The sequence below is a fragment of the Tupaia chinensis genome, unplaced genomic scaffold (assembly GCF_000334495.1).
Source record: "Tupaia chinensis unplaced genomic scaffold, TupChi_1.0 Scaffold000250_1, whole genome shotgun sequence".
Taxonomy (NCBI): Eukaryota; Metazoa; Chordata; class Mammalia; order Scandentia; family Tupaiidae; genus Tupaia; species Tupaia belangeri.
Window position 1 is genome coordinate 171,294 of NW_006159730.1, and position 15,512 is coordinate 186,805.

At 39.9% G+C, this 15,512-nt stretch overlaps 1 protein-coding gene across 1 annotated transcript in view; it reads left to right on the forward strand.

The window, feature by feature from the left end:
* Nucleotides 1-15,512, forward strand: part of ARHGEF28 (Rho guanine nucleotide exchange factor 28) — a gene marked incomplete in the record, with an annotated part of 274,949 nt that overhangs the window by 84,116 nt on the left and 175,321 nt on the right. The window contains 2 exon segments of the mRNA XM_027772037.1: nt 2,727-2,910; nt 7,244-7,313. Coding sequence (XP_027627838.1) covers nt 2,727-2,910; nt 7,244-7,313 — 254 coding nt within the window.

Consider the following 15,512-nt stretch of genomic DNA (forward strand, 5'->3'; position numbering starts at 1 on the left):
TTTTTTCCCCCTTTCTGTCTCCCTGTCTCTCTCTGTCTGGCGAGCGCACATGCCTTAAAGCAAAAACCCCCCCAAAAAAAAAAAAAAAAAAGATTCTATAGAGAATGATAATGAAAAACAAAAAGTCAAGCAAACACTAGCCTAATTCTTTGTTTATCTTTCAGGTCTTAAATGTCACTTCCTCAAGAGAGGACTTCTGTGTCATATTCTTTTATTATTATGATTAATTCACAATATTGATTAATATGATTAATTAGCAATATTGATAACTTGTGTTTTATATATATAATAACTTGTTTCTTATACATCTCTCTCCTAAATCATCTGAGGGCTGGTACTATTTCTGTTTTACTCACTGCAGTATTTCTAGTACAGTGTCCAGCATATACTAGTCTTGAAAGAATATAAATTTTTGTTAAGTCAATGGATAATAGATTAACTCTATGGTACTATTTAGCCAATGACATGGTCCAGTGAAATAATGTAAAGGAAAAAATTGGTAAACTAAAAACTTCTCTATGTTGATATCAGCACTTACAATGGCTAACAAGTGTATTGTTTGTCACTTAGTATGGCTTAGATAGGTCATTATTCTTAACTTACGAAAGGAGGATTCATAAAATATAGGGACCAGCAGATGACATAATGATTATGTTGCTGACGCTCACGTAATCGACCACAGTTTGAATCCCAGACCCGGTAGCTTAAAATTCACGCTGGGCACATGTGGATATGTGCCCAAGATTGTAAGAGGAGAAGAGATTGTGGTGTGGCCATCCCCCCTGGGGGGGTGATTTCTCACTCTCTGTCTCTCTGTCTCTCTAGCAAGCCAATGTGTTCTTATAGGAAAACTCTCTCTAAGAAAAGGGAGGATTTATAAAATGTATAAAAAGCAAAATATAAATGGTAAAGTACATTGAAAATTATTAAGTATTATTTAAATAGTTAATACTGTTAAGAATTTGCTATATGACATGTCTTAGTGGACTGGCTTTTCTTGTTTGGCTCATGGGACTCAGTGTAATTAATTTATGGTTATATAATGCATAAGTGGATGTTAGAGCAGAAATCAGACCTTTCTCGGGTTTTTCTTCTCATTTGATCAACTGACCTTTAGTCATATGAGGAGCCTGTCCAAACACGATCCCGTTTTCTAGGCTAAAAGGGCATGCAGGAATGTTTCCTTTGACTTGGATAGTTCCTGTTCCATCGAGGTCCTGGAGGCTGACATCATCTGTTGGTAGCTTTGAATTGTTTGCTGTGTCCAGGACCAGAAGAGACTTGTGTGTGTGATTTTTTTTTTTTTTACAAAGTTTATTTCTTCTATGTGTGAAACAGAAATAGAATCAGGGAGAGAGATAAAGAGACAGAGACAATACTTCTATCAGAGTTTTGATGCTGTGATCCACTGCCAGGTTCAGCTAGCCCTGGGTCATGTGCATACAGATGTCTGATGTACTTAGCAAAGTGTCTGGATGCAAACTGAGAACCTTTCCATGTGGGTTTACCTTGCAGAACATCATGATTTACTATTCCAATCCTTAGAAGATATTATATGTTTTAAAAGTTTAAATGTTACGTTCATTGGTGGATGGAATTAGAAACAGATTATAAGTTAATTCTGATCATATGTGGAGTTTCCATGTTCTAAGTTAATAGCAACAGGTTCATTGCTTAGACAGAATCCATTCACCTTAGTGGGTTGGTGTTGGCATAGGGAGCTGTTTTGTGGTAAGTTCTAGAATCCTTGCCAATAATTAGTGTCAAGAGTTTGGAGAGGTTCCCCAAGTCTTAGAGTACAACTGCTCTTAATGGGTCTCTTTTTTTCACACCATATGATGGAAATATAATATAGTTTTGTAAAGCCAATATTCATTAACAAAATGAGGTCATGTTAAAGAGGAAAGGAGGCACAGAACTAGTTCTGTGAAGCAAGGACAGTGTGTTGGGATGTGACAGCAAGCTGAGGTGGGCTTATCTAGGACTGTTAGTATATTTCTCCTGAGGCATCCTTACTGTTGCTATTGCATGACCCTATCAGCCATCCAGAATATTGTAATACTAACCATGAAGCCTACATGCAGCTAATGAATGTGCAATTGTTCTTAGCCAAGACAAAGCAGAAAATAAGCTTATATACAAGAATTTAGTTTGAGAATATTGTTCCTTTGTTTATGAGTTTATCTGAGAGTACAGCATGATCAAATTTATGCATGTTTTAATTTGCATGAGAAAGTGATTTACAACAGTGGTACCAGTGTGCTAGGGATATCTCAGTTGTTTGTAACATCCAAACCTCACCACGCTCCCTGGAGATGAAATCTGTTTTCTACTGTAATCACCTAATAAACTATTGGCTGCCAGCTAATTTGTTCTACTACATGTGGCTGCATTAAAGTGAGAGTCATCTTTTCAAATTAAAAAGAAAATGAAGTATGGAGGTAAAGTACTATCTTTGAAAGGCAGTGCTGTTTCATGATTTTTATAAACCTGCCATGTACATAGACTATGTCAATAACTTTTGAGTAGATTATCTTTTCTAGGTGGAAGAAGAAAGATGGTCTTATTATATCTGTTTACATGATTACATGTGCATAGTGTGTGCTGGTGCTTTTGGAGAACCATTATGCCGGTTTGGTTTGTAATATCAAAGACAGTGAGAGTACTGAGCTGTTGGGGTCAGTGTTTACAAAGCTGTATGTGGGTTTTGACTTGTGATGTTTTAGTTTTCAGGGCAGACGTCCCCCAGTGCCCTTCTCCCGAGTGCAGCTGAATGAAGATGCCTCCCTGCATTACGGTCATGCATCAGCAACTCTGACCCTGACCCTGAACCACACAGCGGAGCATCTGTTGGAGGCAGACATTAAACTCTTCCGGAAATACTTCTGGGATAGATCCTTTCTTACCAAGGTGTGTGCCCAGTTATTCTGGTATACAGCAATGCACACTCCTTGAGAGACTGCAGACATCAACTCATTGTTTTGGGAGCAATGTTTTTTGGAGACAGTACTTGCTTTTTTTCTAATGAAGCCTTGAGACCTTGGAATTGGAAACTGTTAGGTCAGTAGGATAAAGATTATTGCATGTTCTGGCAGTAGAAAAATAGTCGTTTGTACATTATTCTTGTTTTTTTTTTTTTTTGCTTTTGAGTCAGCCTCACGCATGGTTGGTTTTTAATATTCTACTATTGACTGTTTTAATTTGTTGAATATAATTCTTATCTAAAACAGTTGCATTTAGGGCTATTTTATAGATGTAATGTCTTCTCTTGGGCTTTCTGATGGCTTAGGTATAGTTGAGCATTTATCCCAGCATAGGTTCTTCTTCAAGGTTCTTCTTGAATGTGGGCAAGTAAGAATCTTGTTCTTTCTCAGACAGATTTTCTTGTCTTCCACTGTGGCCCAAACACCAGCTTTAAGTGCTGTCACGGCATGCCTGTCTCAGGGTTTAAAATGTTTTACCTTCATTATTATTATTATTATTGTCATTTGGATGTCGAAAGGACATAGATAATATTTACCTTTCTTAATTATTTTAAAGCCAAGTGTTATTTGGTGTAAGAAGGGCTTGGATCAGTCTAGCTGACAGTGCCCAGGGTCTAATGGCCTCACTAACTAGCCCCCGTCAGCTCCTGGCTCCCATGTACGTTCAACACCAAGGCACAAGTTTCACGACTACCCAGGCTTTAGAGAGTAAGGAGTCAGCCTAGAAAATTGATATTGTCATTGATCACAGTTTTGGCTTTTGTAAATATTTGTTTCATATGAAGTAAACTAAAGATTTAGTTCAAAACATGATTTGTTACATGAAGATAATTATTAGCTTACTCCATATTTTTATTTAAATAATGAAAATGAAATGTACTCTTTCAAGCATGATCTACTTCTCTTTGTTAGGTTTTAGAAAACGTGCTGTGTAGTTGTCTGATATACAGTATTACATATGGTATATACAAAATGAGGATTTTGGTGAAGGAGACTTGTCATGGAAAGACACTAAAACCATCAGCCATCACTGCAGCTTCCCAGTAAAGCTCCAACTGGTGGTCATTCTTGCCGGGCAGATGCTCAGATCTGCCAAGCAGCAGTTCTCAGAATGAGCACCTGTTTTCCATGGCCCTGGAGGCACAGAACTCAGGCTGGTCCCTGTGGCGTAGAGAGACAGAGCTTGGCAACATACATATCCTCAGAAGAGTCACTCAGACAGTGGCAGGGTACGTGGTGACTGAACTCCTGGAAAGAATAGAATAAGCTCTGTGTATAGCCAACATTAATACACGTTTGCTTCATGATAAACTCCTCTAGTTTCTGTGGTTGAAGTCATGATTTCTCATACACATTTGAGATAATGCTGATGACCTTGGGGAAGGTTTATAATGACTAAATGTAGATGTCTTAATAATTTAGTGATGTGGACTTTGCATTAACAAAGAACAAATGGAGATAGGGCTCCAGTTTTCCATAGGTTTTTGTTTTATGAAAAATACTTGATGGAAGCATTAGTTAAAATAGAATGGCTTTGAGACTAGCAGGTGGTGTGGTGGTTAAGGTGCTGGACTTCCACATAGCTGACTGTGGTTCAAGTCCTGGACCTGGCAGCTTGAAAATTATGCCGGGCAAGTGTATATGTGTGCCCAAAATCCCAGGAGGAGCATTGAGAAGGGATTTTAGCGTGGCCATCCTCCCAGTGAGTGCTTTCTCACTTTCCCTTTCTCTCTGTCTCTCTCCAGTGAGTGCAGAGTGCACACATCCTATGGCAAAAACATAAAAAAATAAAAAAATGGCCTTGTGTTCCAAGTTTCACATTCTTCTTCTCCCTTCCTACCCCAAGGTGTGGCTGGGTAGTGAGCAGGGAAGGGCTGAGATATTTTATGATACCCTGTCATTAATTCTTACTTGCCTGACAAAATGAGTCTATAGAATCTTTTTTTTTTTTTTTGGAGAGGTTTTCGCTATAGGGTGCATGCGCTCATCAGACAGACAGAGAGATACATGGAGACAGAAAGCGAGAAATCACCCCCCAGAGGGGATGGTCACGCCGCAATCCCTTATCCTCCATTCTCCTCTCAGGATCTTGGGCACGCACGCACAGGCGCCCGGTGTGAGTTTTAAGACACCAGATCCGGGACGCGAATCGCGGTCGACTATGTGGGAGTCCAGCGACATAGCCATTACGCTAACTGCTGGTTCCCTAGATTCTTGAATTTAACATTTCTGTGTGATCCACCTTACTTGGCTAGGTAATTATTTTAAATCTAAGCAGGTAGTAATTATTATTTGAGTTGTCCACATTAAAGCTTAACAACTTGGGATGACAAACGTGATTAGATTATATGTAGATGATGTATATAAAAGTTTTATGCTTTAGTGGATTTGACATGTCTGAAAGTCTATTTTTATATGAAAGCTATAGACCATGATTTTGATCTGTGAGACCTGTCTCTTTTCACTAACTGTAGCCCATCCTCTGTCTTCTCCAAGGAGCTATGTTCAGTCTAAGGGTTTGGGAATTGCTTGACTTTCTGCAGCTTTCTAGGGCAATAGATTAATACTTTGCAGCAGAAACCTGACTTTGGTGCAGAACATTTCAGAACTATGCAGATGATCCTTTCAGAAGTCATGCTCACTCAGAGCTGGAAAGGTTTCATGTTTTCACACTTATTTCACAGTTGACAGTGGGAGCATGACAATTCATAATTAATGGTAAGTGTTAAAATGACAGATTTGTGCTAAATATCCGAACTGTAAAGACTGATACTGTGAAATTAAATAATGAGCTAAATATTAGTTATATCTTTTAGTCATTTAAAACATTATCTCCTCATTAAAAAAAAAAACAAGCAAACTCCTTTTCTGTTAATCAGACTCCTGATAATATAATTCTAGAACTCGGCTGAAATTGACAACTAGGAAATTTCAGATTTCTGAAGTTGCATCCAAAATTACTCATAAGGATAAAAATTAAGTTTTAATACTATCCATTTACCAAAATAATTCCCCCTGTCAAATTTCGTTTTATAATCAGAAACCAGCATGGCCTAATGCCCTTTCTCACACAGAGTGGGCTGCTCACTAGGAGTGAGGAATAGGATGAGACAAGGGACTTGGGTTCAGGCTGATCCTGGGTAAACAGATGGAGTATGTGGTCATCTTGGGCCTTGAGCCTGCATAGTGACACCATTCCAGTCCCAGGTTCTTATACTGCCGTTTCCCACTGCCTCCTAAGACAGATCTGCTCTGGTCCAGCCACCAGTTCCATGGTGGGCCCTGGAAGAGAACATTGGGTCTGGAGGTAGGGCTGGGGTGAGTTACCAGCCCACAGAGTGGGTTACTGGCACTTACTGCTCCCTGTTCTGTTGTCATTTGGTAAGTTGTGTATATTTTCATTTTCTTTTTGCTCTGGTCTCAGGATGTTGTTATGAAATAGTCAAAGAGGGAGGCACTCAATTCACTGGATTTAATAACCTGCCTAGTGGACTCAGGGGTCTATGTTAGCTGTGTGGTTACTACCCCAAATATGCTGAAGCTTTGTTTTGGAATGTGTCCTGATGCCGTCTTGGGCTGTTTCACCATTTGGCACATGAACACATAATTCTGTGTTTCTTCACATTTCCATTGGCTGTGGGGAGTCTGAACAGAAAATCCAGACTTTCCCAAGAGGGCAGCTTTTCTCCAAGGCCTTTGGAAAACTCACTAACAGCTCCAGCTAGGGCCAGCTGCAGCCATGTGTACAGCGCAAGGTATGCTTTTACGATCCATAGTTGTCCAGGATCTTCTCTGCCCCTTATCTGATCCTCTGAGATACCCGTATCTTAGGGTGTGGGTGGAGGTTGCTCCCAGTGGATAGATGTGTAAACCAGTAACCCTTCTTTCTGGTTTCAAGATTCTCTGTTCTTTCTGGTTCAGACATCACACTCCCGAGAATGTTCGGGTTGTTGTGACCTTGGAGAGAAGTAAAGGATTAGTGGCAAAGATAGCTTCCTCTCTGGACTCCAGACTTCCTCTAAAATCTGTCACTTTAGTAATCCTGAATTATGGCTGGGTTTTTAATACTTCCTCTAAAATCTGTCACTTTAGTAATCGTGAATTATGGCTGGTTTTTAAATTTTTTTATTTTTTGGCAACTTTTATTTATCCCTTTTTTTCCCAGACTTCCTCAGCTCCTGAGATCCTTGATTATGATTTTTTTCCCCTGTTGCATATCTGAAGTCTCAAATGATATTTTTCCCCCTTTCATTTCTTAGGCTCTTGAGCAAGAAGCCAGACCAGAGGAAAAACTAACTATGCCTGCCAGTCCTGCGGAAACAGAAGAAGGTACCCATGCTCCTTCCTTATTTAGGAATCCAGCATGTGTTCAGCCCTAACTAGTTAACAATCTGTTGAAACATGAGGTGAGGCAGAGCAGGTACATTAAGGGGCACGGAGATAAATCCAGGGTTGTTGGATACAACAAAGCCTCAGGTCATCTGACAGCATTGAACAAAGTGTACTGATTTCACTTTTTATTCAATAGCCTTTACTGAGTGCCATTTTCCAGGCCCTGGGCTGAGTGCTCTCACCTTCCTGATCTTCAGTGCATTCTCTTACAGATTGTTTTCTCCATTCCAATGTTTGGTTTGTTCATTTACTTAGTGCTTCAGTCAGTTGTTATTCTTTAGCTCATTCAATACTTATAAACTGCTACTCTGTGTTGGGCCAGTGGATTTTGGATATCAATGGTGTTTTGTCATGAAGGTTGGGGAGCACAACTGGCATTTAAATGTGAAGGTCCAGGAATGCTGGATGTTCTTCAGGGCACAGAACAGTCCTGTGTAACTGAGTTGTCCTGAACAGCTGTTTGTGGACCTGATTCAGAGACTGAGTGTACAATTCTACTCATAGAGAGAGAGGGAGAATTTTTTTAAGAGAGATTTTTGCTATAGGGCATGTGCGCTCTCCAGAGAGACAGAGAGAGACAAAGAAGCAGAAAGTGAGAAATCACCCCTCAGGGGAGATGGCCCTGACACAGTCCTTTCTTCTCCATTCTTCTCTTGGGATTTTGGGCATGCACACACATGCAGCTGGTGTGAGTTTCAAGGCACCAGATCTGGGATTCAAACTGCAGTTGTTCATGTGGGAGTCTAGAAACATAAACATTATACCATCTGCTGGTTCTAGAGATTTCTTTTTTTAACAATACATCATCACCTCTCTGTTCTTTATCACAACACATGAAATTATGCTGATGCTACACTGTTACACAACTCCCAGCTCATTTGCAGGGACATCATAATTTCTCATTTTCTCTAAATTGGCAGTTTATCTGGCCATGTAATTATTACTTCAGTCTGGTCATTTCCCCTTTTCCATATACAAGTAAGTCTGGTTGGTCTGTAAATAATTTATTACTAGTCAGTCCTCATAAGAAACATGGATTTTTTATTCTAGAATACATTTTTATCTCTGTTTTTGTATCTTCCTGATTTGGAATGGATTCTTATTTTTTTCTCCTCAAAACCCCGTAGGTACAAAACTCTAACCATATCATTGTAAAATAATTAATGCAAAGATTTTATTTATTGAAATATGTATTTTATTATTGGTTACTTTCCTTTTGCTTCATATTTTAGTTAGGATATTAAACTGAGTTTTCATTTTTTGAAATTGCATGTGAAGATAAATCTGGATATGTTTGGGAGTATAGAATTACACTCTCTATTAACTTAATTCCATGATAGTGAAGGGAACAGTACTAATTATCTGTTAATGTAAAGAGACTGATAGGGCTGAGAACCACCATGCTGGAGGCTGGGATTAGGAGTGAAAAATAGGACGAGGTCCTTGTTCCTAAGATGCCAATGTAAACAACTGGTTCTGTTTTGAACTGAAAACAGAATAGCTGCATTCCAGGTATTTGTCAGGTAATATAATCTTAAACTTTTGGCTCCTGTGTTTATTTAAAAGTAGTCTTGGAGAGGAAATATTTATGGTGAGTTGCTGAGAGTTCATGTGATCCATCGAGGTTGCATGTGCGTCTGACTGTTAAGCCTGACCTGCTGAGTTTCCTACCCAACTGCACCTTCTTGGCCTCTTGCAGTTGCCTTTCTTGTTCTTCTCTGTGGGTGATGCTGCTGGCTGTGCTGAGGAAGTTAAGCTTGCTCTGCCCAAGAAGGGTGGTGGGTACAATTCATTTTCTCCTTGAGAGCTTGCGGGAGAAACCTCTTTCAGGTCTTGTGTCAGGAACGCTGGCTTCTCTCCTGAGCACTGGCTTTTCTTTACTGCTGTAACTGTAGCTGATCATGTTTCTTGCTTTTGGTTGGCTGATAATAAAAACTTGGCACTAAGTTTTTGGCCTGCCTATTGCAAATACCTAGGGTACTCTTAACTGCATCTTTATATCCTTATTTCTTAAGATTCTACCCTTATTTGTTTGTTTTTTTAAAAATCATCTTGTATATATATTTTTTATCCCTTGTAATCTACCTTCAAACTAATTTAGAACAAAATGAGGCCTAAATAAGTACTTAAATCCCAAGTTCTTATTCTTAAGGGGCATAGAGTATAGGGTCGGAGCAAAAAAACCCAACTCTCCCAGAGTGGTATGATACATACTACAGAGTCTTTTGCACAGCACTGTGAGTACGCTGCAGATTGTGATAGTGTGGTGTGGTTAGAGAAAGCTTCCTGGAAGAGGTGATGCTAGAGCTGTGATCTAATGGAGGGAAGGATATTCTAGACAGTAGAAATACATTCCGTGGAGAGTCCTGAACCAGATGATGCATGGGGGAAAATGCAGATCACTTTACAATCCTGTAATATAGGTGTGTGTGTGTGTGTGTGTGTGTGTGTGGTTTATTTCTTAAGATTCTACCCTTATTTGTTTGTTTTTTTAAAAATCATCTTGTATATATATTTTTTATCCCTTGTAATCTACCTTCAAACTAATTTAGAACAAAATGAGGCCTAAATAAGTACTTAAATCCCAAGTTCTTATTCTTAAGGGGCATAGAGTATAGGGTCGGAGCAAAAAAACCCAACTCTCCCAGAGTGGTATGATACATACTACAGAGTCTTTTGCACAGCACTGTGAGTACGCTGCAGATTGTGATAGTGTGGTGTGGTTAGAGAAAGCTTCCTGGAAGAGGTGATGCTAGAGCTGTGATCTAATGGAGGGAAGGATATTCTAGACAGTAGAAATACATTCCGTGGAGAGTCCTGAACCAGATGATGCATGGGGGAAAATGCAGATCACTTTACAATCCTGTAATATAGGTGTGTGTGTGTGTGTGTGTGTGTGTGTGGTGTGTGGGGGGGATGGTGGTAGCGACACCTGGAACTTAAGCTAGAGAGGTAGGTAGATTGACAAAGTTTGCACATGAGGCAATGAGCTGGAACTCCACCCTGACCACTCTGGGAGCTGTTTTAAGAAGATTATTATTTTATTTATTTATTTATTTATTTTTTGGAGAGGTTTTCGCTATAGGGCGCGTGCGCTCGCCAGACAGACAGAGACATAGAGACAGAAAGCGAGAAATCACCCCCCAGGGGGGATGGTCACGCCGCAATCCCTTCTCCTCCATTCTCCTCCCGGGATCTTGGGCACGCACGCACACGCGCCCGGCGTGAGATTTAAGCCACCGGGTCCGAGACGCGAACTGCGGTCGACTACGGGGGAGGCCAGCGACATAGCCATTACGCTAACTGCTGGTTCCCAAGAAGATTATTATTTTAGAAAATTTCTCTAGAGTGAGTATGGAGAATGGATTGGAGGGGCCAGGTGGGAGGCAGGAAAACCAGCCAGGGAGCTGCCAAAAGTAATGCAGATGAGAGCCTGCTCCATAGCAGTGTACCGAGAATGGAGAGGTGGGAACAGGAGAGTACAGTCCTGAAGGTGTGGGGTCTGATCTGGTGTCAGTGGTGAGGGAGGATGATTCCACCATTACTTGGTTGCGTTCCTGGGTGGGATAGGCCTTACACTATGGCAAAATGTTCTCAGTGATAGACAAGTTGAGTTTAATGGGCTTAAGGGCAGCCAGATTAGTATACCTGGCTGCTAATTAGACTTAAGACACTCAACTAATAAGCTGAAGAATCTGGACAGAAACCAAAACCCTTTCACTCCAACTAATTCATGCATGTATTTTAAAGACCTTCTGGACAATGCTTTTGTATTTGTCTGCCCTTAAAGGAATATTAGAAACTGTATGCACATCCCAGCAGAGGGCAGTATTCAACTGAAGTGGAAATACTCAAACTACTTTTTGTCCATGAGCTTGGAGAAGACTCAACTGGAAGAACAAAACATTTTGAATTTAAGAGCTTCCTCTTTTTTTTTTTTAACCCTAAAGCAAACTTTAATTTGAAGCTTTTATCCATAGCTGTCACTGATTAAAAGACTATAATGATGTTAGCCTGGGAATTAACTTAGCTGTTTCTGTGATAAATGAATTTATTATTACCTATGAACCAATTATGTTTTCATAATTTTATTATTGTAATTGTACTTCAAGAATAATGGGAAGTTATTCCAAATGAATTAAATGACCAAAAAGTCATCTCATTTTAATATGCTCACAGTAATAAGCTAATTATTAGTATTTATGACAAACTGGCTCCATTTTCACCTCTTACCTTCTTGTCTTTAGTTGATCTCTCTAACCAAGGATTTTCTTTTTTTTAATTTAATTTTTTTATTATCTATATATTTTTTATTATTATTCATACATTAAATCACTATACATAATTTAGATTGTGAAGAGACTTTACCCAGCATGATATACACCTCAGCCCAGCCTAGTTGAGACCACCATACACATCCCTGTCAACAGGTAATAGACCATAGCTGTGTCCCACAAGTGTCTTACCTCTCCATTCCCCCCTGCCAAATTTCCTATGCTCTTCTACTCTTACACTCTCTATCCACTTTGTCTCTAGTGTCCATTACAATTGTTAATACTTTTATGTTCTCCAGTCTTTCAGTATCTACCATATAGTGTGGACAGTCGGTATATGTTAAGTGGAGACATGCAATGTCTCTCTTTCATAGCCTGACTTGGTTCACTCAGCAACAAATCTTCCATATTCGTCCACTTTCTATCAAATTCCATGGCCTTGTTTTTTATGGCTGAATAGTATTCCATGGAGTATATGTGCCACAATTTTTCAATCCATTCATCTGTTTGTGGACATTTGGGTTGGTTTCATGTCTTAGCAATCGTGAATAAGGCTGCAATGAATGTAGATGTACAAACACCTTTCCGACTGAGTGCCCCCCCTTCCTTTGGGTAGATTTCCAGGAGTGGAATTGCTGGATCATATGGTAGATCTATTTGAAGGTCTTTGAGGAACCTCCATATTGTTCTCCACAGTGGCTGGAACAATTTACATAACCTAGGATTTTCTAAATGCATTGTACAGAATGTGGTATCTGTACCTACGTCTGTGATTCCTTGTAAACCCACCAGGACTCCACCCTGGGTCCCCACCCTGATGCCTAATCACTTCCCAAGGCCTCACCTTTCAACATCATAATCATACTAAGTTTCCACTCTCTCAACACTGTTATGAGACACCATTAAATTTTAACATTGGGTTAGGGGATACATTCAAACCATAGTAAGAGGCTATTGTGTGCCCACACTCTATTGGGCCATAAAATTTCCCAAGAACCATTATAATAACCACTTACCACTCTATAAATCCATTTTCTGTTTTCTTTTTCTATAGTTAAATGGAAAGCCTCTGTGGATTTGCTACTGTCTCAACTCTTGTGTCACTAATTGTTACTTTGTTGGCTTTTTCCTCATAAATTATTTTCTATATTTTTATTAACAAGGAAATAAGGGTTTGGGATGGGAACATGAGTTCTAATCACAAGGGACAAAGGGTAAAACAATTTCCTTCAGGGCCGAGGCTGTAGCTTTGCCAGGCCCAGGCAGTTTCCTCCCTGTGGTTCCGTGTGGAAGGCAGGAGTGGTCATGGATCCAAACACGAGATGATCTGGGCAGAACGGGAGTCTTGTAGGGTCATTTACCTACTCCTACAGTCAATATTTATTGAGCTCCAACTTTAAACTAGATACTGTTCTAGACACTGGTGATGAAGCAGTAACAAAACAAAACAAATGGAAAGGAAAAGAAAAAAGAAAGAATATACAAAATAAGAAAAAAAGAAAGCCAAGAGAAAAACAACCCTACTCTGAAGGAGCTAATGTGTGTTCATTGCACTCAGGCTTGTGTTTGTACACCTATGTTTCAGGCACTGTTCCATGCATGTGGCATGAAGCTGTGAGGTAAATGCAGTTTGCTGGCTTATGAAGCGTACATACATACTGGTGAGCCCAAGGAGAACATTGCAGGGAATCAAATCAATTTTTCCCATTTGATGCATGAGGAAATGGCAGCACAGAGAGGTTATGTAACTAGGTGGAGGTGTCACAGCTTGCCTAGGCAGTCAGAACTTGGGTTACGAGTCTATTCTCTCATCGGCCACACTGCAGAGTCCCAACTACCTCTCTGTAATAGAGAGGATCTACTTCATGTTGGGACTGCTGGTCTCGAGTTCTCTCCAGCATTTGTGTGATGGAAAAAGTGCAAATTTTTAGACTCAGTGCCCTGCAAGAGCTTTATTCCTAGTAGTTAATCTGTCTCATGTCCAATGACTTGGGGATTATGACCTGCGTGCACAAACTTTCCTTGATGACATACGCCAGCAACAAGTAGACTCTGCTAAAAGCCTTGGCTTGGCTGTGAACTGGCATTGACGTTATGAAAGTCACTTGGCTGTGTTTGGAAAATGGTTGGGTGAGGGTAAAGATGGGTGTCATTTAGCGCTTACTTCATAGTAAGACTTAGTGAGAAAATATAGATAAAGCACTTGACCTATCATAGTGGACACTAGCAAGTGACTGCTGATTATGAATATAAGTTATGTAACACATGCCTGCAGTGGGTTTAATGGTAAACATATATGTTTTGAGGTACCAGAACATAACCATTGGAGTCATAATGACAAGAGGTGAACTCTTTTATTTTTTTATTTTTTCTGGATCATTCTTTAAATAAGAGTGAGCATTTCCCTGTATACGTCAGAGTTGGGAAATGTAGAGGAAGTCATATGGTGGATTCTCTTTATTTGAATATCTCCTATGAATTATTATTGTGAAAATAAAAGAACTTTTATCCACACAAAGATTCTTTTCCAAGGGACCAGCAGTTAGCGTAATGGCTATGTTGCTGAACTCCCATGTAGCCAACTGTGGTTCAAGTCCTGGACCCAGTGGCTTAAACTCATGCTGGGTGCGTGTGCGTGCGTGCCCAAGATCCCGAGAGGAGAATGGAGGAGAAGGGATTGCGGTGTGGCCATCCCCCCGGTGGGTGATTTCTCGCTTTCTGTCTGTCTCTCCCTGTCTTTCTGGCGAGCGCATGTGCCCTATAGCAAAAAGCTCTCAAAAAAAAAAAAAAAAAGATTTCTTTTCAAGATCCTATGTGCTCTTTTATGTGCTCTAACTAAAGGGCATTTTAGGACTATTGTGTATGGTTCAAGTATCCTATCAAGATATACGCCCTGGGGCCAGATGATGGTGCAGTGGTAATGCAACAGGATTCATGTAAGAATGTTCTGGGTTCCCATCTGAGTCTTCCCTGTATAGTGGGTGTGTATATGCCTGTAATCTGGGCTGGCTTAGGCTGTGGGGATGGATCATGACATGACCACCCCATTGGGATTGCAGGAGCCTGTTTCTCTGTCTCTCTCTCTTTCATGGAAGAAATAAAAGAATAAGCTTAAAAATATGTATGTAAGCCAGGATACCTGTGACCTGAGGTGTTGGCATTTGGAACAGCAATTAGGAAGGCTATTTTGTAGGGATGATTAGTCAGTTGTACAGAGAACTCTGTTTTAACCCTAGCATGGAATATTTGTCAAAGGGCTTGATTAGCAGTTCACCTGGAAGTAGGGTATTCTGGCATTTTCAACACAATTGAAAACCATACACAGAGAAATGTTCCTTCCAGTCCCAGGGGCTGGTTTGTTGTTGTTTTCCGGTTTTCATTTTACAGAAGAATTTAGCCTTTTCTGTATTTCCTTTGAGGCCAATTTTGCCAGTCTTCTTTCTCTTCTTTTCCATAGAAAAGAACATCTTTCATCATTACAGGACCAAAGACAAAGACAGGATATCAAGGTGATAGGATGCTCATTTTTGTATATTATTATTAGTGTTTTCTCACACATAAATAAAAGTTCTCTTCACCCCCAGTTTATTGCAGAATTAGAGAATCACAGTTGAGCTGGAAAGAACTTTGGAGACCATCTGTTCAAGTTCAAACCCACTGTCTTTGAGCTCACAACTCAGAGGCTCATGGTGTTCTTCTAGATGTAACACATTCTGTTCTCATCTGACGTGGATACTTTGCTCCTGCTGGGTCAAATAAGCAGGTTGGGGAGAAAAGAGAAATATAAAATTCAACTAAAAATTCTAATATAGAGTTGAAATGAGCTAACTTAAAAACCTACAGAGCTAAGAGTTAGTTTCTA